A 26,007-nucleotide genomic window follows, 5' to 3' on the forward strand; every position below is an offset into this window, starting at 1 on the left:
GTTCAGGGCCCCGACTCCCTGGAGCTGGAGACGAGAGCCCCCCAGATGGCGGCGGCGTAGGTCACGAATCGCTGAGGTTTTCCTTTTCCGAGCAGCGCGTTTCCCTAAATTGTCTTTGACTGCGTGCATGGGTAATGAAAGTTTATGCCCTTGTTAGAAGGACAGGCGGCCAGTTCCAGTTAGAACTGGGGCTGTCTCCCTGCCAGCCCCCCCCCCCGCAGCAGGAGAGGGAGCGGGAGGGGCACAAGCGTGTGTGTGCGTGTGCGAGTGTGTGCCCGCCCGCCTAGCCGCGCACCCGTGCACACACACCCCTCCCTGGCGGGTGAAAAGGCTGTTAGGGGAAGGGAGAGGGGACAGGGAAAAAAAGAAAAAAAAAATTTCCATATTTGTGTAAGTTGCTTTAAAAGCATTTTATCATGTCATAAAAAAGGGAAAGTACTCTCAGAAATTGATCCTCTCCGCCAGCCCATTGGACAGAAGGACGTTGGGATGTTAATGGCCATCCTGCTCCAGGGTGGCTTATTAAAAAATTTATACATAAATGCTTAAAATTGCATAAATTATTTAAAAAAAACCAACAAAGTAAGCAATTTGAATTCCCTCTTTTCCTCCCCTTCTATCGGTCCTCCTCCCGCGACCCCCGCTTTTCCGGCCCCTGAGCTGGTCCTCCTGTTCCCCGGCCCTCCCCTTGTCCCCCCCCACCCCCCTCGGGGCTCCCCTCCCACTTCTCCCACTTCCCACCGCACCCCCAGCGCCGTCCGCCCTGCCCTCCTCTGGGCTTTCCCAGCCTCACCCACAAATTAACGGAACAGCCGGCCCACCACCAAACACTCACATGCACAGTCACTAATAAAAACACCACTAATAATGCCCCAAATCGCGAAATTAAATATTAAGGCCAGAGGAGGCGGACGTGGAGCGGAGCCGCTGCCACCGTAGCTGAACTTGGAGCTGATGAGTGTGTCTCTCACAGGCGTGGAATGTCACCCACACATCCCGGAGACTGGAGTGGGGAGTTTTATGATGGTTTTTCATTGATTTGTTTCCCCAGCGCAGCTGCCGACCTCTATTGAGGGACAAACATAATCAGCACTGACGCAAATTAGATGGTTATTCGTTTTGAAAATTGACAGAAAAACAATAAAAAAGATGAAATGCTCCCAAATCAATAGATATAATGAAATTCAAATAATCCGAGAGATGAGGTCTCCATGGCAACTGATAATGTGGAAAAGAAAACAATTTAATAAAGGACAGACACACTTTGAAAACAGATTGGGCCCAGGGAGGGGGGCGGGCTGGCGGGCGGAGGGCTGGAGCGGGCTGGCAAGTGAAGGATCACTGTCCGTCCCAAGGACACCCGCCATAATTAAGCGAGGCTTTCGGCCCCAGAAAGTGCAGATTCAGGTTTTAATACACAAAATTATTTCAGGAGCAGTGAATCGGAAAGTCGTTTGTAATGACCTTCCTGAGAGGCCCGGGCGCGGGGCATGTTGGAGGCTGGGCGGCCGGGCCGGCTGAGTTATGGCATATTTGTGTTTTTATAGTGCGGAGGGGAGGGGGTGGGGGGAGGGGGGGAGAAGGTTAAACAGTATTTACAGCTCAGTTGTTTTCAGAGAGGAAAGAGAAATAGAGTTCACGGGAGATGCAGCGGGCAGGCGGGCGGGTGAGGCCTCGGGGCGAGGTGGGAGACGCGGGCCGGCCGGCCGTCCCCCCACTCGGGGTCCACACGGGAGGCCTGCAGCCTGCAGCCTTTGGGGCCTGTGTCCTCATGGCCGCATGCGGGGCCACACCTGCTGGGGTGAAGAGGTGGGGGCACCCCGAGGCCACCTGGGCGGCAGCTCTGGCCACTCTCCTGGCCTTGGCTCCCTCTGAGGTGGCCGGTGAGTCCGGGATGGTGCCACCCTCCTGGAGTCCCCTGTGTGTTGGGGGCGTGGCCGGGACTGCCCCGCTGCTGGGTCGCCTGCACCTCCCTGCTGAGTGCTCACCTCGGGCACAGCAAAGGGGGGGAGCACGGTCCTCCGGGTTTGCAGGCACAGGGGCCACAGAGAGTAGAGTGGTGGGGACCCAGCGAGTGGAGCCCCCTCCCTCGGGCTCTGACTCCCTCTGGGCCGCAGGAGCCCCGTTTGGGCTCTGTTACCACAACCACAGGCAGCAGGGCCAGTTTCCGGGCCGCTCTGCATGTGCATGTGTGACTTATAACATGATTGTACAAATACAGAGACGCCCGAGTGTGTGTGCGCGTGCTTGGTCTATGTGTGCGCCGTGTGTGTGTTTTAAATCTCCCCTGGGTGGTAGCTCTTTTTTTCTCCCCTTCCTGTTTGGCTGTGACCTGGGGGAGATTGATAGCCAGCCTGTGCGGTGGATGCTAACAGTTCCCCTGATTTATAGAGTTACTTACGCTAAGTGAGGCCACTTAGACGCGTCTGGATAGTAAACCTTTTAACTGGACTAAAAAATCATAATAAATAAATAAACAAAGGGGGGTGAGTAGGGCTCAGCGGCCGGGGCCCCCCCACTTCCCGTCTCAGAGCTGTTGGGGACCAGGGGGCGTGGTCAAGAGCCCTGGGGAGCCGTAGCCTCTGCTCCCACCTTCGAAAGCCGGGTGGCCCTTCTGTTCCGAGCTGGGGGTGGGCTCAGGCCCAAGACAGAAGGACCCTCCTCTCCTAGGGGACAGGTCCTGGCGGGGGGTGGGAGTCACAGCTGGAGAAGATGGGGGACCAAGCGATGAACGCAAAACAGGCTGGCAGTGGGGGCGAGGAGAGAGATGGGAGGGACGGTCAGGGGGCTGGGGGGCAGGGGATGCAGCACGGTCTCTAGGGACCCCTCCTCACTCCCCAGACTCGCTGCCCCTGTGGCCCCTGGACTCGCAGACAGTGCTGGTGCTTGAACTGACTTGAACGTCTGCCCCTGGTCCAGATCTGAGCTGGCGGCGATGGCGGGAACCCGGACGGTCTGTCTGTCTTGCTCACAGGGTGTCCTGAGGATAAGCCCAGGGCCCTGCCGGCACAGGGAGCTCGTGTTGAGTGGACGCAGACACATCCCCCCAAAGCCGGGGCGTGTGGCCTGGCAGGTGCAAGTTCTCAGGGATGACAGGGTGGAGGCTGCATCGTTGCCGCCCCGGTGATTGGGAGGCCGTGAGAATGGAGGCACCCGTCCCCTGGCCGTGGGGGTGCTGGACCTTGGACACCCGAGCCCCGTGGGAGTCCAGTTGCAGTACTGACCCTGGGCGACCGGAGGCAGCTGCCAGGCTCGCTGGGCTCTGCTTCCTCGTCTGGACGTGGGGACAGGTCAGAAGCCTCCTGGGCTGTCGGGGGTCAGGGAGGCGACACCGTGAAGTGCCCAGGGTGATCCCTGGCACGGCGGAGGTACTCAGAGGGTGCCAGCTGCCCTGCCACTTGGGCCTGGCGGCGTCTGTGGCCCTGGAGCTGCGTGGCGGCGGGCAGGTGGGCCCCGGAGCACCCGCAGCCCGGGGGACGGGTGCCTGGCCCCTGTCCCCCCCTGCTGTACAGCGGGCGTTAGGCTGCCCAGAGGGGACACTGCATCCTTAGGAAGAAATATGTCCTCATTTTTCTTAAACACCGTTTCCACTGAGTGAAATGTTTAGAAGGGACGCAGAGGGAGAACTTTATTTCCTACCAGGGAGTTCAGAGCCACCAGGCAGGGCCCATAAAGCACCCGGAGCCTGGTAGCTGACAGGCCGCCCGGCCCCGAAACACATTACTCACGGGGCAGGGGGGCGGGGGTGGGGGTGCCAGGCCTGCCCAGCCCCCAGGGGCTCCCCCCAAGGCAGGACCAGCAGCCTGAGACCCCGGGCTTCTCCCCTTGAGCACGGGTGGCCCAGGCACGGTGGTTCCAGCCGCCCCCACCCCCTTAGTCCCCAGAGATCAGGGGCCAGGGCCCAGGTGCAGCCCCAGGAGCCCCCGTCCCCCCGCAGCTGGCAGGAGCCCTGGCCTCCTCAGCCTGTGGAGGGAGTGATGAGATTCCTGCCATAACGGGCCTTCCTCCCGAGGCCCTCCCGTCATTGGATTTCTGAAGCTGGCTGATTTGAATATTTATAAATATCAGTAAATTATTTATTGTAGCAATCTGCTGCACCATTTTACCCATCACAGTTAACACTTTAGGGGGCTCCATGTTGTGGGAACTAGGAGTGGGGGTGAGGGGGCCATGGGGCCAAGAGGCCTGGGACTTCTGCAGCCCACCCAGGAGCCTGAGTTAAGGACACGGTGGCAGCCCTGGTGCCTCGCTCAGCCTGCGGCCCTTGTGAGCCCGGGCTCTGGGGCGTCTTTGCGGTTCCAGGATCGGTGGCCTCGTGTATCGAATGGGATGATGGCGGCACCTGCCTCACTGGGTCACCACGAGGCACAGCCTGAGATAGGACCCCAGGGATGTACCAGGAGCTCCGGGTTCTGTCCCCCTGCCTGCCGCCAGGAGAGCTGCTTGCAGGTGGTCTGGTGGAGCTTGGAGACCCCGGGAGCTGGGACGGGCCGTTCGTTGCTGAGTGGGCAGCCTGCCCCCCTCCCCCCCCCCCCCCGGGGCCCCAGCCTCTCCGCTCTCCCCTTTCTCTTCTGGACCAGATGAGGTTTCCAGGTCTTGGGATCGCCTGCCTGGATATGCACTGCACCTGCCGGCTCGGCCCTCCAGGGCTCAGCCGCCCTCTCCCAGGTCCTCGTGTGCCGGGATCCTCCCCCCTGACAGTTACCGTGGCTCTTTCACGGGGAGAGAGCCTGCCCAGGGCCCTGAGCTGGCAAGGGGGAGAGCCAGGCTGTGCCCTGGTGCCGTGCCACCTCCGAAGGCTCACCCCACGGGGCCAGAGGCTAGAGGCCAGGAGAGGCCCTGGGCCTGTGGCCTGGCTGCAGGGCCTGGCTGCTCTTTCCCGGGGCCGGACTGGGCCCCCGCAGCTGCCCCTTGTCTCCTTTCTGGAGCCCGTCCCTGAGTAAGCAGCGCAGGAGTCCCCTCGCCTTCCCACCCTCTGGCCCAAGCCTGCCTCCTGGGCAGTATTGTTCCCAGAGGAAGCGTCCAGTGTAAATAGAGCAGCGGGCAGGCTGGTGGCGGGAAGGAGATGAAAGGGGGCAGTGACAGGGCCGGGGACGGATGGCTTCCTCCCATTGAGGCCTGGCCACGGCGTTTATATTTTAGGGAAGAAAGTCGGGGGAATGTTTACATGGCCAGGAGCCTGGGGTCAGACCACGAGGGGGGTAGTCTGTATGTCCCAGGGCCCTGATGGGGGGCGGGGGAGAAGGACTCCACGGAGTAGGCCGGAAGGCGGGTGGGCAGGCGGCTTGGACCTTCGCTCTTTCATACTCTCTCCCACTGCCCTGGCCTCTGCCTCCTGCCCTGCACCCCAGACCCACATGCCTTCTCCACCTCTACCCCTGGGACCAGCAGTAGAGTCAGAGGGAGGGCAGCATCTGGAAGGCAGGTGGGCTGGGGCAGAGCAGCAGCTGGAGGGCAGGTGTGGGGGGTGTAGGCGGAGCAAAGGGGCCTGAGGGCTGGGGGTGGGCCCTGGGCTCACAGCTGCATCACAGCTGGTGGGGGCCCAGGAGGGACAGAGCCGGGCCCACGGCTGAGACCAGGAGAGGGTGGGCTGGACTGGGTGGGCCCCAGTGGCGGGAGGCTCCAGGATGGGTGGGAGCCCAGGGAGGGGGTGTCACCAGCAGCAAGTGCAGCCCTGGGAGCTTCTGCTTCCCTCTTCCTTGGGATAAATATTTATAGATCCATTTGCTGTCTGCCATACACACTTGGCTGCTTACCTCCTCCTGGTAAAAATAGAGCAGGCTCCCCGACTACCCCCTCCCCTCCCCACCGGGGCAGGGCGAAGGGGGCCAGGTGAGGCCCGCTGCCTGTAGGTCTGCTGCAGGAAGCCTGGCAACTGGCCCAGGGGTAGGGGCTGGTGTGACTAGGGGACCCGTCACTGAGCTTCGAAGAAGAGCCGCATCCGTGCTTGGAGGCCCGGGTGTGGGCAGCACGCACCCGGAGATCGGGCGTACTTGTAGAGTGGGCCCCTGGCCTGGGCAAGGCTGAGAGCCCAGAGGAGCCTTCTCTCCCTCCCTGGGCTGGGTCGCTGGCCGGGCTCCCCGCAGGCAACCGGCTTCGGGCACGTATGGCTGCCGGGCGTCGTACAAGCACCCGTGCGTACAAGCCGGTCTCCTGTGGGCGGGCAGTGTAGCCAGCCCGTCTGGGCAGGGGGGCCCTCCGGGCGCTTCCAGGTGTGGGGGTTTTCAGGGCATTGACCCATCAGAGGGAAGCCCCATAGCCCTCGGCCCTGGGAGCAGAGCCCCTGCCCTCACTCGGCCTTTTGACCACTGTGGGTGGATACTCAGACGTGCACGTTCCTCCGCTGAGGGACACGCGAGAGGCCAGCAGGCCCCCTGTGGGGTGGCTGAGCCTGTCTGCCGGGCCCACCGCAGGGGCTGGCACACATCGGGGCTAAGTGACGGAGAGGTGCAGGACAGAAGACAGACACAAATGTGTACGTGCGTCCACCCTTGGCCTGGGTGCCCCACTCGGCAGCCGTGAGGAGGCGCCAAGACCCCGGGCAGCCTAGTTAGGGATCACTTTCGGGACTTAGGCACCAATGCTACAGCTTTTGTGCCCTCTGTGGGGTCTGAGGAACCCCAGCCTGCTCCAGCTGCGGCTTCTCCAGGCTGGGAATGGGCTTCCCAGAGTCAGCCAGGCCCCAAGGACGCCGAGTGAGGTCCCCGGACAGGGACGGGCGGCTCTCCCGGGACCGTGAGGTGCTCTGCCCTTGAACGGCCCTCGCTGAGGCTTGGGGACAGGAAATGGCCAGAGAGGACGGGACTGAGGAAAAACAGAGGCCTTCAGAGGGCCCGGGTGGCTGGGGGAGCCGGAGGAGACCTCGGGGCTGTCTGGGGAGCAGAGGTGGGAGTCGGTGGGGCCCGGGCACTGGTTCTGGTGCCTGAGATGCTCAGGTGGGGAGGGTGCCAGCCACCTGTGGCCGGGCCAGAAGGCAGGAGGCTGGCGTGGGGCGGCTCGCGGGGCGGCGGGCTCACGGCTAGAGCAGGCCTGCGAACGTGCCTCAGGGTCCTTGCGTGCCCCCTCCTCTGCCCGGGATCACGCCTGGCCTGCCTCTCGGAAGAGGAGTTTAGGGAACGGGTGTAGGAGGGGCTTCCAGGAACCAGACCAGGTGCTCAGGAGGAGCCAGCCCCTCGTGTTGGAAGATGGGCCGTTGGTGTGTCCTTGAGCCTCCTCGCACACACCCGCCCTGGTGCGGGGCCTGGAGCGCGGGGCGCGGGGCGAGCCTGGCCCCTGGGGCTCACGGGCTGGGGGGGGCAGGCAGGCTGCGGGGCCCTGGGGTCAGGGGGTGGGGGGGCGCTCCCGGAGGGCTGGGCTCTGACCCCTCCGTCCACGCCCGCAGCTGAAGGCACCCGGTGCACCGACCCGCCCGCAGGCAAGCCCGCGATGGCGGCCAAGCGCAAAGGCGGCCTGAAGCTGAACGCCATCTGCGCCAAGCTGAGCCGCCAGGTGGTGGTGGAGAAGGCGGCCGACGCAGGCCCCCAGGCCGAGGGCAGCCCGCTGCGGCCGCGGGACCGGGAGGCCGGCGTGGCCCGGGGTGCCCGCAGCGAGGAGGACAAGAGGCGCGCGGTGATCGAGAAGTGGGTCAACGGCGAGTACAGCGAGGAGCCCGCGCCCGCACCTGGCCTGGGGCGGATCGTCCGTGAGGGCCTGGAGCTGCCCCCCGAGGGCGTCTACATGGTGCAGCCCCAGGGCTGCAGCGACGAGGAGGACCACGGCGAGGAGCCCCCCAAGGATGGCAGCGCCGTGGCCGAGGAGAAGGAGTCCGATGGCGCGGCCTCCAAGGACGACAGCGGCCCCGCCACCAAGCAGGCCTCAGGTAGGTGTTGGCCGCCCGGGCTGGTGGACGGAGGGGCAGAGGGCATGATGCCGTGGGGGGCCCAGCGGGAGAGGGGGGATCCTGGGGCCACGGCAAGAACAGGGGAGACTTGCTAGGGGTGGAGCGTAGCTTCCCAGGTGTGTGCGGGCTGGGGGCGGCCGTGCGCACAGTGGGTCCGGGGAAGCAACGGATGAGGATAGACTACGGTGCCCACACCTACGTCAGGGGAGCCTGCGGGGGCCGGTGGGCCCCAGGAGCGCAGAGCGGAGCTCCAGGCTGGGCCTGCTCACCCACCCGCCCCAGCCCTCTCCTGGAAGCCGTCCCCTTCCCAGGGACACTGGCTGCCCCCCCGCGGGACCTCGGGCTGGGGCACAAGGGCCGCAGGATGGCCCCAGCCGGCCAGTGTGCATATCCCGTTACACCCACCTGCCCCGGGCATGCTCCTCTGGTTGACCTCTTCCCACGAGGTGGCCGAGGCCCGGCCCTCCACTGCCTCCTTGTCCTTAGACTCAGAGCTGCCCAGAGCTCCTTCCACTGCACGGGGAGGGCCTGCAGCCTCGGGGGGACAGGGGTCACCAGCGCTAGGGTGGAACCCCGGGTCCGGGGTCCCGGCTCTGGCTCCCAGCCTCCCTCAGGCCTGTGCGTGGGTCCCCGAGCTCCCCTGCCTGCTCCCCGACCCCTTCCCCTGCAGCGAGGGGCGCATCTCATCCCTGCGCGGGGAGCCCTGCGCAGCCACATAATTATGCATATAAGATATAAACAGAGCTGTTTAATTATCCTTCGCCACATCAGTGACAGAGTAATTAACAAACATTGCAAGATCAATGAGGAAAAGTGTGACCTTCAGTTTCCTCTGATAGGAAAAGCCCTTGCCGTTCCCAGACACAAGGTGATTGTGCTGAGCCAGAGGGGAGGGAGGGACGGGGACCGGCGGTGGTCCGTCGGGGCCCCGCTCTGCCCTGCTGCTGGCCTCGCTCTCCCCAGGAGGACAGCTGGGACGTAGGGGCCGGGCTGGAACTGCCCCCGGCGCTGCTCCCCAGGCTGGAGGCGCCCTGGGACCCCGTCCAGTCCGCCCTGGGCACCAGGGAGAAGCCGCCGGAGCCCTCGCCGCCCACCAGGCGCAGACCCCTCCTCGGGGCCGGGGGCTCACGCGCGTGCAGGCCTCTGGGCTGCCCCAGACCCCCGCCGGGCCCCCTCCCTCCTCTGAGCCGCCTGCCCTTCTGAGCCTCCTCTCTGCCATATATAGTGAGGGCCAGCTGCCTCCTGCTATTTTTAGCCCCTTTCCCTGGTCCCTGAACCACTGACTCTCGCAGCCAGCGCCCACTCCTCCCAGGCCGGGCCCCCAGCCCAACGTGACCTGAGGGCAGGTCGGCGCCCCCCCCCCCAGCCACCCCGCTCCAGGGAACGGCCGTCTGCCCACCTGGGGTGCCAGGTGCTGCCTGCGACTGTCCTCTCCTTACTAGACCCCGTGGGCTGGGATGCAGGTCAGGAGGTGACCCCCATGGGTCCTGGGCTTCCCAGCCCTTCGTGGGCTGCGCCCTCCCCTACGGAGCCCTGAGGACTCGCAGCCTGGGGTCCTGCTGCTCTGAGCGCGCCCTGCTTTGCTGGCTCAGGCGACCGTGGAGGAAACACGCGTGTCCCTGAGGCCTACGGGGGCCTCTCCCCCGTGCACGCCTGCCCCCCAAGCGGGGCATGGCACGTAGGAGGTGTCAGTGTCTGCACGGGAGTGAGCACACCTGTGTACACCGGGGCCCCACACGTGTGCTGTGTGCGCAAGGAGGCAGGTCTCCACAGGAACCCCCCTGGCAGAGTGGGGTCGTCTTACCTCCACCATCATGAGACTCATCCTGGGAGACACATGTAGGGTCTGGGGTGGTTTGTGGACCTGCGAGGGTGGCCAGGGTGTGCGCACGTGTGTTTGCTCATGTCCCAGCGGGGATGTCGCTCCAGGATCTCGGTGAGGCCACAGTCAGTCCGCGGCCAGGGCTGGCGAGGCCAGCATCTCAAGCCCCAACCCTCTCCCCAGGGTGACCTTCCGTACCCAGAGCTCCAGGATGACGGGAGGAGGCTTGTAGGGTTCCCCACAGCATGACCCTCCCCTGGGGCGAGCAGCCCCAAGTGAGTCTGGGTGAAGGTGCTGGCAGGGCTCCTGCCCCCTCAGCCCTGTTCCCTGGGGCCCTCAGCAACCGTGGGGGGGGGGGGCTGGTGGGGAGACAAGAGGCCAGCTCCTGGGGATGCTGGGGCAGGCCCTCCACCTCCGGGGACGAGGGGCTGCGTGTCCACCTGGAGGGTCCGGGAGAGTCCTCCATGCAGGTGGGCTCAGCCAGTCCCGCCCCGACCGTGTCCACCCCCCGGGGGTTCCCCCCCGACTGCCCGCCGCCCCATATCGCTCCTGTCCCCAGCCCCTGTGTCACCCCAGCCCTGGAGGCAGGTTGGGATCTGGCCTTACTTCCAGTAAAGTGACTTCTCTTTCATATTAGGCCAAGGCGAGAGAGAGGAGACATTTATGAAACTTTGTTTAATGTACTGAAAAGCCATCGGCCAGAACATTTAGGAAATTGATTTTCCTGGCATTGATGAACTCGTTTTATTTTACCCCGGTATTAATTACTTTTTTTTTAAACAAATTAATTTAAGAGTCGTAAAACCTAACAAGTGAGCCAAATGTCCATAGATCATGTCGTGCTCCGCCCCCTCCCCATGCCAGCCTCCTCCCTCTGTGGGTGGCGGCTCATGGGAGGGGTGCCCCCCACCCCTTGGCGACCCTGCTGCCTCCCAGGGGTGACTGGCTCTCCCCATGCCGCAGGAGAGGCCTCCTCGCTCCGGGACTACGCTGCCTCCACCATGACCGAGTTCCTTGGCATGTTCGGCTACGACGACCAGAACACGAGGGACGAGCTGGCCAGGAAGATCAGCTTCGAGAAGCTGCACGCGGGCTCCACCCCCGAGGTGGCCACCTCCTCCGTGCTTCCCGCCTCCGAGGACGCCCTCAGCAAGCGGGCACGCTTCTCCAAATACGAGGAGTACATCCGCAAGCTCAAGGCCGGCGAGCAGCTCTCCTGGCCAGCCCACAGCAGCAAGGCCGAGGAGCGGGCGGGCAAGGAGGTTGTGGGGCCCCTGCCCGGCCTGCGGCTGCCCAGCAGCACAGCTCACCTGGAGACCAAGGCCACCATCCTGCCCCTGCCCTCCCATAGCAGTGTCCCCATGCAGGGCCTGGTGGCCCGCGCCTCCAAGTACGACTTCTTCATCCAGAAACTGAAGACAGGCGAGAACCTGCGGCCCCAGAATGGGAGCACCTATAAGAAGCCATCCAAGTACGACCTGGAGAATGTCAAATACCTACACCTCTTCAAGCCCGGGGAGGGCAGCCCCGACATGGGCGGGGCCATCGCCTTCAAGACCGGCAAGGTGGGGCGCCCCTCCAAGTACGATGTCAGAGCCATCCAGAAACCAGGTCCCGCCAAGGCTCCGCCCACCCCCAGCCTGGCTCCTGCGTCCCTCCCCAGCATGCCCAGCGCTCCCAGCGCCCCCGGGCCGGGACCTGAGCCACCTGCCTCCCTGCCTTTCAACACTCCCGAGTACCTGAAGTCGACCTTCTCCAAAACAGACTCCATCACCACGGGGACTGTCTCCACCGTCAAGTAAGGCACCCCCCATCCCGAGCCCGGGGCCCGGGCCTAGGGTCGCCAGGAAGGGAGGCCCACGTCTCTGCCTCCGAAGCCCGTCCTACCTTATGCATGTCCAGCACGCACCCCGGTTAACATACGCTCAGGTTCCCATCCACACACACACACACACTCGCTCATGCCCGGGGTGTGGACCGGATGTCTTGCTGCATGCACACTCGCTCTCACATACCGCATGCTTCTGTGCATGTGCTCATCTGCTGACACACACGCCGGGCACTACTGTGACCCCCATTTGCCAGTGACAGGCGCTCTCTGCCTCAGAGGCAGCCTTGAGCGGGGCTGGGGCAGCCCAGGTCTGAGTTAGGGGCTCTGGCTCCACCCTGGTGACCTTGGCTCCCCCGGTTGAAAGCCTGGGCCCTGGGGAAGGCAGCCTGAGAAGGCAGGAGTCTGGGGTGGGGCTGGCCACACTCATTGCTAACCCCCAGGCAATGGTAAAATTACCTGTGGCTCAGTTGTGTGGGGCTGGGAGAGGCCCTCCCCACCCCCCACCCCCACTTGAGGCAGAGCCCAAATCCTAGGAGTTGACCTAGGGAGCTACCCGCTGGCTTTGGAGCTGGGGGAGCAGGTTTCTGACCAGCTAACCGCTTGTGCTTGGCACAGCTCTCGCCCCTTCCCCTGGGGGCTTCCCAGCGTGCAACGGGGGTCAGGCCCCAGCTTCAGGGCTTCCTAGCCTGCTGGACGCCCGTCAGGCCCATAACTGAGGAGGAGCCTCAGGACACGACAGAGCAAGAGAAGGAAGGGCCAGGGCCCCAGGGCCCCAGGGCCCCAGGGCAGAGAGCTGCCCCCAGCCGCTCCCGGGGCGTGAGGCTACCCTCCGCTAATCAGCTGTGCCCTGTGTCTCTCGCCAGGAATGGATTGCCCACAGATAAACCAGCTGTCACCGAAGATGTAAACATTTACCAGAAATATATCGCCAGGTAGGCCCCTGGGGCGGAGACTGCCCCGGAGAGAAAGTGGGGTGGTGCCAGGAAGCCTGGGGCCTGTGGGACTGTAGGTGCGTGTGACGGCCAGTCCGGGGGGCCTGCTGCTTCCCCCCCCTGCACTCATGCCCTCAGATCACCCGAGGGTCTATCTGCGCCCCGTCTCAGAGTCCCTTGGGGTCTGCCCCCTTGATGTGGTCTGGGCCACACACCCTCAAGCCCTCGGCAGGGCCTGGTCGCAGGTGAGCCCAGGGTCCCACCACAGTGGACACAGAGCCTCGGTGGGATGCGGGCCAGCGCAGAACGGCATGGGGTGTGTGGGCAGGTGTCCTCTCCGGCCTCAGTGTGCTCCCTGGGCCAGGCCTTGATCCTCGCCGCCCGACTCCAGACCGGCTCCTGAACATTTTTAAGGCAGGTGAAGCACCTCCCCTCCGCAGACTCCCCAAGTCAGGCCGCCGAGGGCCGGCTTCTGACCAGGCGGCACAGGGCAGGGGCCGCTCCCGGCCTCGTCTTTCTCCTGACCTTCTAGGTTCTTCCCATCCCTCCCTGTCTTTTTAGCTTTGCTCCGTTCTCTCTGTTATTATTATTATCATTATTATTAGGGCCTCAGCAGATGGCCCGTTTGGCAGCTTCGATGTAAATGTGTGTTTGCAAGTGGGGGTGTCCGCCCCTGCCCTGCAGTCTGAGGCCAGCCTTCTCCCTGGTTGTGGGCTCTCCCCAGAGCAGCCGTCACCAAGACACATGCATGCCCCCGCGGCCTCGGGGCCCAGGCAAGGCACGGGGTTTCCTGGGCGGCGGGCAGCGGTCAGGCAGCGTGGGGCTATTGGCTGCGGAGTCGGCTGGAGAGCACGCTCCCTGCCGCAGGAAGCCGAACAGATGCTGTGCTTTAAAAATTCATAACCCTGGGCTGTTTCAAGTGTCAGGAAAGCCCAGGACAGACAGAGGCTTTAACGCCTCTCAGCAGCCGGGCCCTCCCAGCCTGCATCTCCAGCACCTGGCTTAGCACCCGGGGGGCCCACGGGCGGCACCTGCAGGATAGGCAGCGGGGCCTCACTGCCCGCCTGCCCCAGGCCTCTGCGCCTGTCTCTGCTCTGACCTCTGGCCCACCCCAGCTTCTTCCTCTCCACCTTGGTGCTAGGCCCGTGTGCCTCAGTGGGCCCTCATTCCCAGGACAGGGAGACAGGTCTGCAGTTCAGTGGCTCGAGGATTCCCCGCAGGAGCAGTCACTCCCCCTGGCCTCCTCAGGTTTCTGACACTTGACCCCATGGACTACCTGCCCCTCCTCCGCCCCAGAGCCCCTTGTTTCCCAGGGACACTGTCCCGGTGAATGGACAAAGAATTTCTTGGCTGCTCTGGCCAGGGGCCTGGGAAGAGTCCTCCTGGGGCTGCTGCCCGGAGAGGCCTGAGCTCACCGTCCTCCCTGCAGGTTCTCGGGCAGTCAGCACTGCGGCCACATCCACTGCGCCTACCAGTACCGAGAACACTACCATTGCCTGGACCCCGAGTGTAACTACCAGGTAGGACCCAGTGGGTGCCTGCCCAGCCCCTGCCCCTGAGAGGGGCTCCTCAGAAGCGGGGTGGGGGTGCTCGGTTCCACTCAGGCTGCCTGAGCTTAACTCAAGCAGGCAGAGAACCCAGAAATCTAGCAGCTGAATAGGCATCTGATGGGATCTGGAGCCATCTGCATCCCTGGGATGGTAATTGGAGCTCCCCTCCCAGGGAGCCTGCCTGGCCCCAGGGCCAGGCCAGCAGGCGTCGGCACCTTACCTGACCCCTCCTGGTGTCCTCATGAGGGCGGTAGTCCTGCCCCCTCTAACAGGATAACCCTGAGGCTCAGACTGTGACTTAGGGTCAGGGCCTCCCCTGGGGAGCACGGGGCGGGTCAATAAGAGAGGAGTGCGGGCTGTCCCCTCTCGCTCACCAAGGAGCCCAAGCTGGCACAGCCCGCGTGTGGTCCCGGGCAACCTGAGTTCTCAGCCATTGGAATCTGGGTCTGAGGGGCCCGGCCTGATTCGGCTTCTTTGCTCCTGGGCGTGACCACTGGGAGCCTGGCAGGAGGTCAGGGCCGGGTCCGTGGCTCCGGAACCCTCTGAATCGCTCCGTGTCTGGTGCCCTGTGCTGGCCTGGGGCCCTCCAGGAGCAGGAGTGCTTACGGGGAGGGCGAGGCCCAGTGCTCGGGGCAGGTGGCTGGCCCGGCCCCCACCCACGCAGCTGTCTCCCGCAGAGGTTCACGAGCAAGCAGGATGTGATCCGACACTACAACATGCACAAGAAACGCGACAACTCCCTCCAGCATGGCTTCATGCGCTTCAGCCCGCTGGACGACTGCAGCGTCTACTACCACGGCTGCCACCTCAACGGGAAGAGCACCCACTACCACTGCATGCAGGTGCCCCTCGTGCTCCCAGGGCAGGGAGGCCGGGGTTGGGGCGCGGTGGGGGACACGGCCTCGGGCGAGGGGCCTCCCTGTCTCCTGGCCCGGCACGGGGGGCGCAGGCGTGGGCAGTGGCTGGCGGGCCAGGGCGGGGCTGTCCCCATGGCCATACTTGGTGCGGGTGAAATTCAGGGAGCTGTTTATACAGACCGACATTTTTCAGGCTTTAACACCAAGAGCAGAATTGCAAATGGTTCCTGAGGAGGTTTTTGTTTAATTCTCTGTTTTAATGCCACGCAGAGTCTGGGCTTTTTCAAGGTGTCAGGTCCAGGGGGAGCGACTTGGGGTTGCAAATAGCAGCCGGCGCGCCTCCCCCGGTATTTGTCAGGGGGTTGTTATGGGCTCCGTGGAACAGCCGGGGCCGGGAGGAGAGGGGGGCTTGCTCTCCGGGCCCTGAGATGGTGCAGACACTGGCACAGCCCAGCCTTCAAGAGTGCTCAGATTCCACTGGTTTTTACTCAATATGGCAACGTTGCCTGCCTTGGCCCAGCTGGGGTGGGGTGGGGAGGGCCCCGTGCCAGCAACTGTCCACTAATCGAGTCCTGGGCTGAAGGTGACCGCTAGGCCCCCAGGTCCGGCCCTGCCCACTGCCGGGGGCTTTGGAAGTAGAGCCACAGAGTAGGACCCCGAACTCACCTCCTGTGGGACAGGACCACTGCACCTGTGCCAGCAGGTGTCCAGAGACCCGAAGGCAACTCAGCCCTCGGCAGAGGCCAGGCCAGGAGGGCCGGGGGGTGCAAGAGGCTTTCCACTGCCTGGATGGATGTTTGCGGGGCCGGTGCTGCCCCTAGGAGGGAGGTCAGCCTCTGTCTGTGGCCCAGGGTTGCCCGGCCTCTGTCCCCCTGACGGCCAGTCTGCCCTGCAGGTTGGCTGTAACAAGGTGTACACGAGCACGTCAGACGTGATGACCCACGAGAACTTCCACAAGAAGAACACCCAGCTCATCAACGATGGCTTCCAGCGCTTCCGAGCCACTGAGGACTGTGGCACGGCCGACTGCCAGTTCTATGGGCAGAAGACCACGCATTTCCACTGCAGGTGAGCAGGGCTGGCCAGGCCGCGGGGAGGGATGGGGACCAGCCATGGGGATGGGGATGGGGACGGGCCCGCGGGGAGGGATGGGGACGGGCCATGGGGATGGGGATGGGGACGGGCCCGCGGGGAGGGACGGGGACGGGCCACGGGGCCGACGGCTCAGGGGGTGTGGGCGGGGGGCCGCCCAGAAGCTCCTCCGGGTGCCCGCCTGGGCCCTGCCACAGGCTCCCCGTGTCCCGTCCAGGCGCCCTGGCTGCACGTTCACCTTCAAGAACAAGTGTGACATCGAGAAGCACAAGAGCTACCACATCAAGGATGACGCGTACGCCAAGGACGGCTTCAAGAAGTTCTACAAGTACGAGGAGTGCAGGTACGAGGGCTGCGTGTACAGCAAGGCCACCAACCATTTCCACTGCATCCGCGCCGGCTGCGGCTTCACCTTCACCTCCACCAGCCAGATGACCTCCCACAAGCGCAAGCACGAGCGCAGGCACGTCCGCTCCTCGGGCGTGCTGGGGCTGCCGTCCTCGCTGCTGGGCTCCAAGGACACGGAGCACGAGGAGTCGAGCAACGACGACCTGGTCGACTTCTCGGCCTTGAGCAGCAAGAACTCCAGCCTGAGCGCCTCCCCGACCAGCCAGCAGTCCTCCGCCTCCCTGGCCGCCGCCGCCGCCGCCACCGCCACTGCCACCGAGGCCGTGCCCAGCGCCGCCAAGCCTCCCAACAGCAAGATCCCCGGGCTGCTGTCCCAGGGCCTGCCTGCATCCATCCCGCTGGCGCTGGCTCTCTCCAACGCAGGCCTGTCCACCGCTGCCCCCTACTTCCCCATCCTGCCGGGTCGGAGCAGCACCTCCCTGCCTGTGGGCACCCCCGGCCTCCTGGGCGCCATGTCGTCGGGGGTGGCTGCCTCCGCGGCTGCTGACACCCCCACTCTGGCCGCCTCGGGAGCCGGCGACTCAGCCCCGGCGGCTGCCACCTCCGTCCCGGTGCCACCCGGCTCCATCATGGAGAGGATCTCCGCGAGCAAGGGCCTCATCTCGCCCATGATGGCCAGGCTGGCCGCGGCCGCCCTCAAGCCCTCTGCCACCTTTGACCCAGGTGAGCAGGCTGGGCTCTGCCCAGGAAGCACGCGGCTCACAGACCCCCGGAGCCCGCAGCCTGGGTGTGCAGAATGGAGCGGGAGAGGGGTGGGGGTTGGCGAGGCCCGTGTTCTCCTGCACCCGCAGCCTCTGCCTGCCCAGGCCCCCATCTTTGCCTGGTCTCTGCCTCCTACTGTTAATTTGCTTTTCGGGGCCTCTCGCTCTGGCCTGTGCACCCCACCCCGGGCAGCTCTGTTCCTTCATCTGTGAAGAGGAGGCGGTTAAGCCAGGCCTCGGCCTCGTGGGGAGCTTTTGCATCCTGGGGAATTGTTCCTCGCCAGCTGCCCTGACACCCACCCCACCTCGTCCCAGGACCAGCCCCCGAGGAGAGCAGTCCCAGAGCCCCCACGTTTCCCTGGGGCCCCCTCTCTGTCTCCTGGCAGGGGCTGTCAAGGGGTGCTTGAGATTCACACCCATCCAGCCCCACGAGGCCGGGGACATCCTTCTGGCCTCTTCCTGTCAGTCAGCGAGGTCTGATAGAACTTTCTGCCACCACGGAAATGTTCCATCCTGCGCTGTCCACCACGGCAGGCAGTAGTCACAGGGGGCTGCCAGGTGCTTGAAGTTGGCCGTGAGACCAGGGAACTGGATTTCAACTGGAATTGTTTAACGTAGTCACGCCCGGCCCTCAGCTGCCACATGGGACAGCACGGCCACAGCCTCATGGTGGCCCTGCTGCCCTCCCTCTGGCTCACCGAGGACCGCGGTTCTCCTTTCTCACGTTTTCTACTTTTTAAATAAGTCTTCTGTGTTTCTGAAACTCTCCGGCTTTTCTGTTCACCTGGCTCCTCCGCTCCCTCCCCCGTCGTGCTTAGCCGTCCAGCAGCCCTGTGCTCGGGAGGGCCTCCTGGGCAGCTGCGGGTGCGAGGGACCCAGCTGCGGGTCGAGGGCACAGTCCTGCCTGGAGGAGCTGAAGGAACAGTGGGGGCGGCCAGCTCGGGCCCCACAGTAGGAGGTGGCCAAGCCCAGACTTGCACCTCGGTGGCCCGGCTCCTGAGCCCAAGAGCCCTGCTCCCCTGTGAGACCTAAGGTCCTTGCGGCCCAGCCCAGGGACCTGCCCAGAGCTCCCGGAGGGCCTGCCAGTGCTTGGCCAGGGGGCCCAGCCATTTCCCAGGGGGTGGGGGAGCTACCGGCAGGTGGACTCAGACTCTGAAAACCGTGCTGTCCCAGTGGGACACTCCTGTCAGCAGGAAGTGGAGCGGCCCACCTTCCATCCCAGGTGCGGGAGGGACAGCAGGTCTGCCCGGGGCCGGGCCCCCCTGGGCAGCTGCCGGCCGGCTGGGGTGGGCCCCCTTCAGGGCCACGCTGGGCTCTGTGGCCACACGGGCATATTCTTCCCTTTCATTAGAAAAGTCTCCTTCCCCCAAAAGAAAGGTCAAGGGGAGGGGGCCCACTTGCCTTTATTTTTTAATAAAACGCCACTTGCTGCCTGTGACGAGGCCCTGTCAGCCGCAGCAGCGCCTCGGGGCACGGTACTAGTTCAGCCCCTTGGGGACGGCGGGGCGAACTCGGTGGACACGCTCCCGTCAGCAGCCTCCTCCGCCCCACTCTGCTCGGCCTCCCAGTCCTCTGCCCACCCGGCTGCAGCCTTCCCCCAGTGGCCGCACCCCGCCAGCCCCCTGCAGCCCACCCGGCCTGAGTGGGCCTCACGTCCCTGCCCTGGGCAGCTTGACGGCGAGGTCACATAGTTTGAACCGCTCTGATTGGCCGTCAGCTTTCGTAGCCCTGACACAGCGGATGCCCCTCCTAGGCATGCTCAGTGGAAGGCAGGGCGGTCGCCTCGGCAACAGGGGGCCGGGGACCCGCCAGGGGCGGGGGGCGCAGCTCCCAGTCTGGATCTGCCACTTCCCCTCAGCATTAACAGAGTCTTTAATAAAAGCCTAAGCGGCAGCCCCACAAATTGACTGTGACAGTCGGTGGAGAAAATGAAGGGCCCCCACCCCCGTGCCAGCCCCCTCCCCAGCCTCCCGCCCTGCTCCTCCAGGAGGCCCTGAGCCAGGACAACTTTGACATAATTTTGCAATAATTATCACTTGAAGAATTGCCACACAGGGGTAAGCGTCACAAGTGATCATGTCAGTGGGGAGAACCTCTGACCAGCAGCCGGGGCTCCCCCAGGGGCTCCTGCCCACCCAGCCCCCCCGCGCTCCCTGCCCTGGGGGTGGGGGGGTCCAGTGTGTGCCCCCCACCGAGGCCCGAGGCCCCTCTAAGGCCGTCTTCCCTCCCCTCCCCTGTAGGAAACGGGCAGCAGGCCACCCCTGCCAGGTTCCCCCCGGCCCCGGTGAAGCAGGAGCCCGGTGAGAATGCTGGCGCCCCGGTTCCCCACGAGGTCTCCCAGGACCGCAGTTTAGACCTGACGGTGAAGGAGCCCAGGTGAGGCGAGGCCGGGGCCTCCCAGCTCTGCGCCGCAGCAGGAGGCTCTGGGACCAGCTCCCTCAGAGTCAGAGTTGGACCCCACCGAGCAGGGGGCCACCCTCCTGCCTGGGTGGATGCAGCAGGCGCAGCGGGGCCCTGGGCGTGGGCTGGGACGGGTGGGAATCTGGGCTCCGTCCCACGTACATCTGAGCTAAAGCCCCTTGGTTTGTGTTCCAGTAATGAATCAAATGGCCACGCAGTCCCGGCAAATTCATCTCTTTTATCCTCGCTTATGAATAAGGTAAGAACCATCCATCACACGCCTCCCGTTCCCCCACCCAGAGAAATTAAAGCTGTGCTGGGGGGTGGGGGGGATGTGTTTGTTTTTTAATGTTTTGCCTCTAATAAGATGAGTTTGTACCATTTAAATTTTGAGGCCATTTTTCATCGGATATAATTTCAGAGCCACTGCTTACAAATTAATTTAATGAACTGGCTGAAGAAATATATTCCAGCCTCTGACACCCTTTTTTTCCCTTCAGATGGAGGGCTCCAAAAGCTTTTCCGAGCCCTCTAACTTCTTCTGCTCTCAGTTATTAATTTTATTTATTTATTTTATATATTTTTTTGTTTGTTTAAAAAGGGGGTGGGGGAGGGGCCCTAAAGTGGGAGCAAAGCATCAATTTCCACTTTTCGGGTTGAGTAATGGTCTCGGACGCCTTCCACAGAGGTCGCTCTGAAATATTTATTTTAAATAATGCAGGGTCTTTGTAAATTATACATCATCTCAAATATATTTTCCCCCTTCACATGATAAATTTGACTGTAGCAAGATTAATTTGGTTACCGCACACGAGTGACTGCCGAGGCAGCCGGGCCTGGGCCGGACCTCACGGGTGGGGGGGGTCCCGGCTGGACCCTTGGCAGCGAGGGAGCCTCCAGTGCCCTTTGCCCTCTGCGGCGGGCCCGTGCCCTCCCCTTCCCGCCCTCCCTCCTTGCTCTCTTGCTCTCCTTTTTCCTTCTCGGGTCACTGCCGCCCCCCATTCCTTCCTGTTGGCGGGGGGGGGGGGGGGGGGGGGGGCACGCGCCATGTGGGTCGAGCCTTGTCACGGGTTCACCCTCCCCACTCCCTGTTGAGGCCCAGCAGCCCTGAGCCACCCTCATCTCCCCCAAGAGCCTCCCGCCCTCCCTCTCTGCTCCTCCTTTGTGTGCCTTCTCTTGTTCTCAAGGAATTCTTAGGGGTTCCCCCTACCTCCTCCTCCTGCACTTCTTTTGAAAACCTGGCAAGAAAATAAGCAGGGAGCCACGAAGTCTGGGAAAAGCTAGGCTGGAGTGTGTGCCCAGAGTCCCGGCCTTCGCTCTAGTGATGGATCTTAGCACCACGGGGTCTGTGTGGAGGAGCCCTGGCATCTCCACGGGGCCAGGGTAGCGCCGCGCCCCGTGGCAGCATCCACCCATAGTGGGCTTGGCTGTGGCCGGAGCTGCATGGGGCCAGGCCTCCTCTCTCCTCGGCTGCGCTCATCCTCTGCGAGAGCCGTGGCAGTGCCCACAGTGGCACGTTGTGTGTCTTGAGGTCCCCAGCCTGCAGCACGGCCCCTGTCCCCTTTGCAGATGTCTCAGGGCAACCCTAACCTCGGCAGCCTGCTGAACATCAAGACGGAGGCGGAGGCCAGCGCCGCCGTGGAGTCCTCGCCCTTCCTGGGCAAGGCTGTGAAGGCGCTGGTTCAGGAGAAGCTGTCTGAGCCCTGGAAGGTGTACCTCCGAAGGTGAGGGGCTTCCTGGCAGAGCAAAGGAGCAGGGAGGGTCGTGGTGGCCGGTGCCCTGTCGTGGTGGCCGGTGCCCCAGGGTCTCCTCTGACCATGGTTCCTCTGCCAGGTTTGGCACCAAGGACTTCTGTGACGCCCAGTGTGACTTCCTCCACAAGGCCCACTTCCACTGCGTGGTGGAGGAGTGTGGCGCACTTTTCAGCACCCTGGACGGAGCCATCAAGCATGCCAAGTGAGTGGGGGTCCCGGGCCCTGCACCCCACCTTCGGGTGAGGCTGGGCGAGGCTGGGGGCTGCTCGGGCCTCCAGCTGCTTTCCAAGCAGGACCGTGTGCAGCTCCCAGCAGACCTCAGAGGCTGAGCTGGCCACTTAGAAGGTACCGCCTGAGAGAAGGCGGGCTTGCCCCATCCCTCCACCTGCTCAGCTCCTAGCAGGGTCCTCGGAGCCCGTCCAGGCGCCACTTAGAGCCCCGGAGCAGAGTCTCCTGCTGCCCCCCGCTCCCCACACCCCACCCCCTGCAGCCCGGCAGGCACCCCTACCTGATGCTCCCTGAGAGTTAGCTGCACAGACCCCTGCTCTGACCCAGGCAGGGACCCTAGGAGCAGGCCTTTCCAAGCCTAGCATCGTGGATTTGTAGATCCTCTTTGGCCTAAAAATAATGAAATTAATTTGTAAACCCATTGAGCTGAAAAGCACAGGCCAGCCGCCTGCTGTAATGGAACGCAGGACGCGCAGACATTTAAAACAGACTTTCTCTGCTGCTGGGCCCCAGCTCAGGCTCCACTTGCTGCAGGAGAGCCAACCTCGGAGGCTGAGACCCACCTTTAACTCTCAAGCAGATTCTGGAAGCACAGACTTCATGCCCCAGGGCCTGTTGTCAGGGGTGGGTCACCCCACAGCACGAGGGTCACAGGGGAAGGTGTAGTGAGGGCCAGGCCGGGAACCCAGGTGCAGGACCAGAGGACGCAGCCGTTGGCTGCCAGTCCTTCCTTCCTGGTAGGACCCCGCCCCGAGCTGGGGGCTGGGGAGGGCACCACGGCCCCTCAGGTGGATGGGGCCGACCCCAGGGAAGGGCTCCCTGCTCCGGGCTCTCGTCACTTCCCACCCGAGACGCTGGCGCCTCTGCCTGTTGCAGCTTCCACTTGCGGACGGAGGGAGGAGCTGTGAAGGGAACCGCAGAGGCCGCCTTCCCCGCCACCGCAGCAGAGACCAAACCTGCCTTGGCCCCCTCGTCCCCGTCGGCACCTCCCGTCACCACAGCCACGGTTTCCGCTCTGGAGGGTCCCACTCCCATCCCGGCCGCTGTGCCCTCCACCCCCACGCTGCTCGCCTGGAAGCAGCTGGCTTCCACCATACCCCAGATGCCTCAGATTCCAGCGCCAGTGCCTCACCTGCCCACTTCGCCCTTGGCAACGACTTCTCTAGAAAACGCCAAGCCCCAAGTCAAACCCGGATTCCTCCAGTTCCAGGAGAAGTGAGTCCCTCGATGAGCCGGGAGTCCCGTGTCCCCCGCGTGTCTCGGGAGTAGGTGCTAGCAAGGGCAGCCGCGGAGGCCACTGCCGCTCCCTCTGCAGGTAGCCCTGGCCGTCCCCAGCCTCTCTGGGACACCGTCGTCGGGCCGGGTCTTTCTAGCCAAAGACACTGCTGCTCTGACCTCCCTGCCTGCTCCCAGAGCGGGCAGCTGGCGAGGGGTGGGGGGAGATGACACTGTGAGGACCGGCTCGGGTGGGCTGGGAGGGGCGGTCGTCGCCTGGCAAGGAGGGCAGCATCGGCTCTGCGCCTCCCTGTCGGTGTCTGTGGCTCGCTCCCGCGGCCCAGCCTCTGCAGAGCAAGCTAAGTCCTGGGTCGGGGGCGAGGGGGCTAGGCCCCCTCCAGGCCCACGCCCACCTGCACGGTGGTCTGAGCTCTCAGGGGTGGAAGGGCCCTTCCTCATTGGATGGTGGTGGCGCCTTGTGGCGAGAACGGTGACTCTGTATCGTGATGTGTGCGGCTTCCTGTTCTCAATAAAAGTAATAAATTGGATGTGAACATACACGGCCTGAGTGGCAGCTGTCCTCCCTCTCTGAGCACCTGGGGCTGGGCCTGTGGCATGGAAGGGGACCTGCACTCCTCTCCGTCCCCCCGGAGCTCCCCTTCCTCCGTCCCGCCCCCCACGGCGGTAGCCCTCCCAGTTTCCCCAGCTTGGAGGATTCCCAACCCGGGGCCACCGAGGGGGCAGCCGGCCAGGGCAGGGGGCCGGGGCAGGGCACCCCCGCACCTATGTGCAGCGCAGGAGGCAGGTCGTGGGGCAGGGCAGCTGCGGCCAGGGCAGGCCGGCACGGGGGCTCCGCCCCGCACCCCACCGCCCCCCCCAGGCTCTACCACTCAGCTGGCCTGTGAGGTCCTCTGAGTGGGCGGGAGCCCCACACCCCAGGCCGACCCTGGGGGCCCCCCTGGCAGCCATGTGCCTCAGCAGGCCCCGCACCAGGTGCACATTCCCACTGGAGCTTCCTGGTAGGGCTGCCCACCCATCTGCACCCTGTCAGTCAGCCACACCCTGGGCAGTGCCCGTGCCAGGCCGCCAGGCCCTCACTGGCCCCCTGCCAGGGCTGGCCGCGCCATCTCGCACTTTCACATCCAAGAGGTTACTGCAGCCGTCCTTATCTATAATCCTGAGGTGTGGCCATGGAAACTACGTGTCCCAGCATGCAATGCTCTGGGCAGCCTGCACACTGCAATCCTTCCTGCACCTCCGAGCTCCAAAAAGAAGGCAGGACTGCATGCTGGGATCTGTAGTCTCCTCTGGCTGGAGCCACTCGTTGAGCAGAAGGGCAGCCCAGGGGCCATTCGTCCGGGCCGCACCACAGCACGAGGACTGTCAGGGCGTCAGGGTGTCGGTGGGGAGGCCCCGGGATGCCACTGATCTTCTGGGCTGTGGTTTCATTCCAGCGATCCCTGCCTCGCAACGGACTGCAAGTATGCCAACAAGTTCCACTTCCACTGTCTCTTCGGGAACTGCAAGTACGTCTGCAAAACCTCGGGCAAGGCGGAGTCGCACTGCCTGGACCACATCAACCCCAACAACAACCTGGTCAACGTGCGGGACCAGTTCGCGTACTACTCGCTTCAGTGTCTCTGTCCCAACCAGGTCAGTGCGGGGGCAGGGGGCGGGGGGGCCCAGGCCCAGCTCCCCCTGGCAGGGATTCTGTTCCTTACGCCCGTTTGGAATGGTTCTCCTCCCGTCCCTGGAGGCTGCCAGGAGCGTCCAGGTTGGTGGTCCGTCAGGAAGGTCCCGTGTTGTCATCCCTGCCCGCAGTGGGGACTCATCCGGCAGCCACTGTGCACTTGGCATCGTCCCGCCCGTCCTGGAACTATGCTCCCTTCCCCCGGACGCCTACAATTTTAAAATTCTAGGCCCGTCAGACAGCTAGAGATTGAACTGTCCGTGCCCCAGACAGGAAGGGCGGATCAAGGTCACACACAGGCGGGGCCTAGTCCTGGAGGGGGCTGGTGGGCAGAGCGCCTCGAGAAGGAGCCTGGTCCCAGGGCTGGCGGCCAGAGGACAGTGCTAGCATTGATGGAGCGATGTCTGCCCCGGGTGTGGGATTGGCTGGCAGGACCGCCAGGTAGGATGTTTCAGTCGAGTGGCCAAAGAGACACACTGCTTTCTGACCCGAGATTCTGAGCAGGGAAGGGCACATGTGCCGGGGCCTGCCACGGCCCGGTGGGAGCTCCTGACCCTCCCGCCCTCCCTGCAGCATTGCGAGTTCCGGATGCGCGGCCACTACCACTGCCTGCGGACCGGCTGCTACTTCGTGACCAACATCACCACCAAGCTGCCGTGGCACATAAAGAAGCACGAGAAAGCCGAGCGGCGCGCAGCCAACGGATTCAAGTACTTCACCAAGCGCGAGGAGTGTGGCAGGCTAGGTACTGGCGGCCGGGGTTGGGGGCAGCGGCAGGCGGCAGGGGTCGGCTCTGGCCCCCGGGGCCCTGGTGGCCTCGGCCCCCTCTCCTGGTCCCCACCTCTCAGCCCTGCCCAATGGCAGACCAGACACCGAGGGCGACTGGGGGCAATGGCCCCCTCCCTGCCCCCCGGGAACTGCCACGTGGCAGAGGCAGGCCCTGACCCTGTGCTCTTTACTTCCCCCTCAAGAGGCCACGCAGGTGACATAGGAGCTCTTGAAGTTGCCCGCCCTGGGCTCTCTTTCCAGGGCTTTCCCTCTGAGGGCTTTGTGCAGAACGGACTCTGCTTCGTCAGCTCATTGGTTCGTTCAGCAGGTGCTTAGGGAGGAACAGCTGCACGCGGAGCAGCTGTGGCAGGAGGTGGCAGGGGTGGTGGCAGTAAGGGTTTTCAGGGTCTGCTCTGGCCGGCACCACGCTTGGTGGCTTGTCTGCTGGACAAGCAGGTACACGGTGGGTCAGCCCAGAGCATGTGACCTGTGACCCAGGACGACCCAGGAGGAGGTGGCCCCGGGGCCGGGAAGGCCACACATGATGGCCCTGAGCTTTGCAGCAGATGCTGGGGAGCTGAGTCGGGGAGAGCTGGGCCCTCCGCAGGGAAGCTGTCTGGAGGCCCCCCCCGACCGAGGCCCCCCGTCACTCCCTGCTCCAGCTGCCCTGGGGATGCCCATGGGGCGGGGGGTCTGCAGGTGAAGGGCCTCAGGATAGAGCCCCATGTTCAGGGCCTGCGGGTATGGGGCGGGAATCGGTCAGGGAGACACGAGGGGCCGGGAGGCGGCTGGGGTGCTGGGCGGGCCTGCCGGGCCTCAGGTGCTGGCGCCCGGTGTGGGGGGCAGAGGTGGGGCCGCTGCCGCTGCAGACAGCCCCTCC

At 64.2% G+C, this 26,007-nt stretch overlaps 1 protein-coding gene across 5 annotated transcripts in view; it reads left to right on the forward strand.

The window, feature by feature from the left end:
- The window catches only part of CASZ1 (castor zinc finger 1), a 139,034-nt gene that overhangs the window by 108,438 nt on the left and 4,589 nt on the right, over nt 1-26,007 (forward strand). For 3 of the 5 annotated variants that reach the window (XM_072751221.1, XM_072751220.1, XM_072751223.1), the window contains 14 exons: nt 7,382-7,858; nt 10,665-11,499; nt 12,396-12,464; nt 13,894-13,984; nt 14,692-14,856; nt 15,767-15,939; nt 16,181-17,034; nt 19,313-19,448; nt 19,668-19,731; nt 21,042-21,196; nt 21,306-21,428; nt 22,331-22,669; nt 24,124-24,322; nt 24,933-25,104. In XM_072751221.1, coding sequence (XP_072607322.1) covers nt 7,382-7,858; nt 10,665-11,499; nt 12,396-12,464; nt 13,894-13,984; nt 14,692-14,856; nt 15,767-15,939; nt 16,181-17,034; nt 19,313-19,448; nt 19,668-19,731; nt 21,042-21,196; nt 21,306-21,428; nt 22,331-22,669; nt 24,124-24,322; nt 24,933-25,104 — 3,852 coding nt within the window. Of the gene's footprint in view, nt 1-7,381; nt 7,859-10,664; nt 11,500-12,395; nt 12,465-13,893; nt 13,985-14,691; nt 14,857-15,766; nt 15,940-16,180; nt 17,035-19,312; nt 19,449-19,667; nt 19,732-21,041; nt 21,197-21,305; nt 21,429-22,330; nt 23,228-24,123; nt 24,323-24,932; nt 25,105-26,007 lie in introns of those variants that run through there. The other 2 variants (XM_072751222.1, XM_072751224.1) reach the window with 2 other exon arrangements.

The sequence above is a fragment of the Vulpes vulpes genome, chromosome 2 (genome assembly GCF_048418805.1).
Source record: "Vulpes vulpes isolate BD-2025 chromosome 2, VulVul3, whole genome shotgun sequence".
NCBI lineage: Eukaryota > Metazoa > Chordata > Mammalia > Carnivora > Canidae > Vulpes > Vulpes vulpes.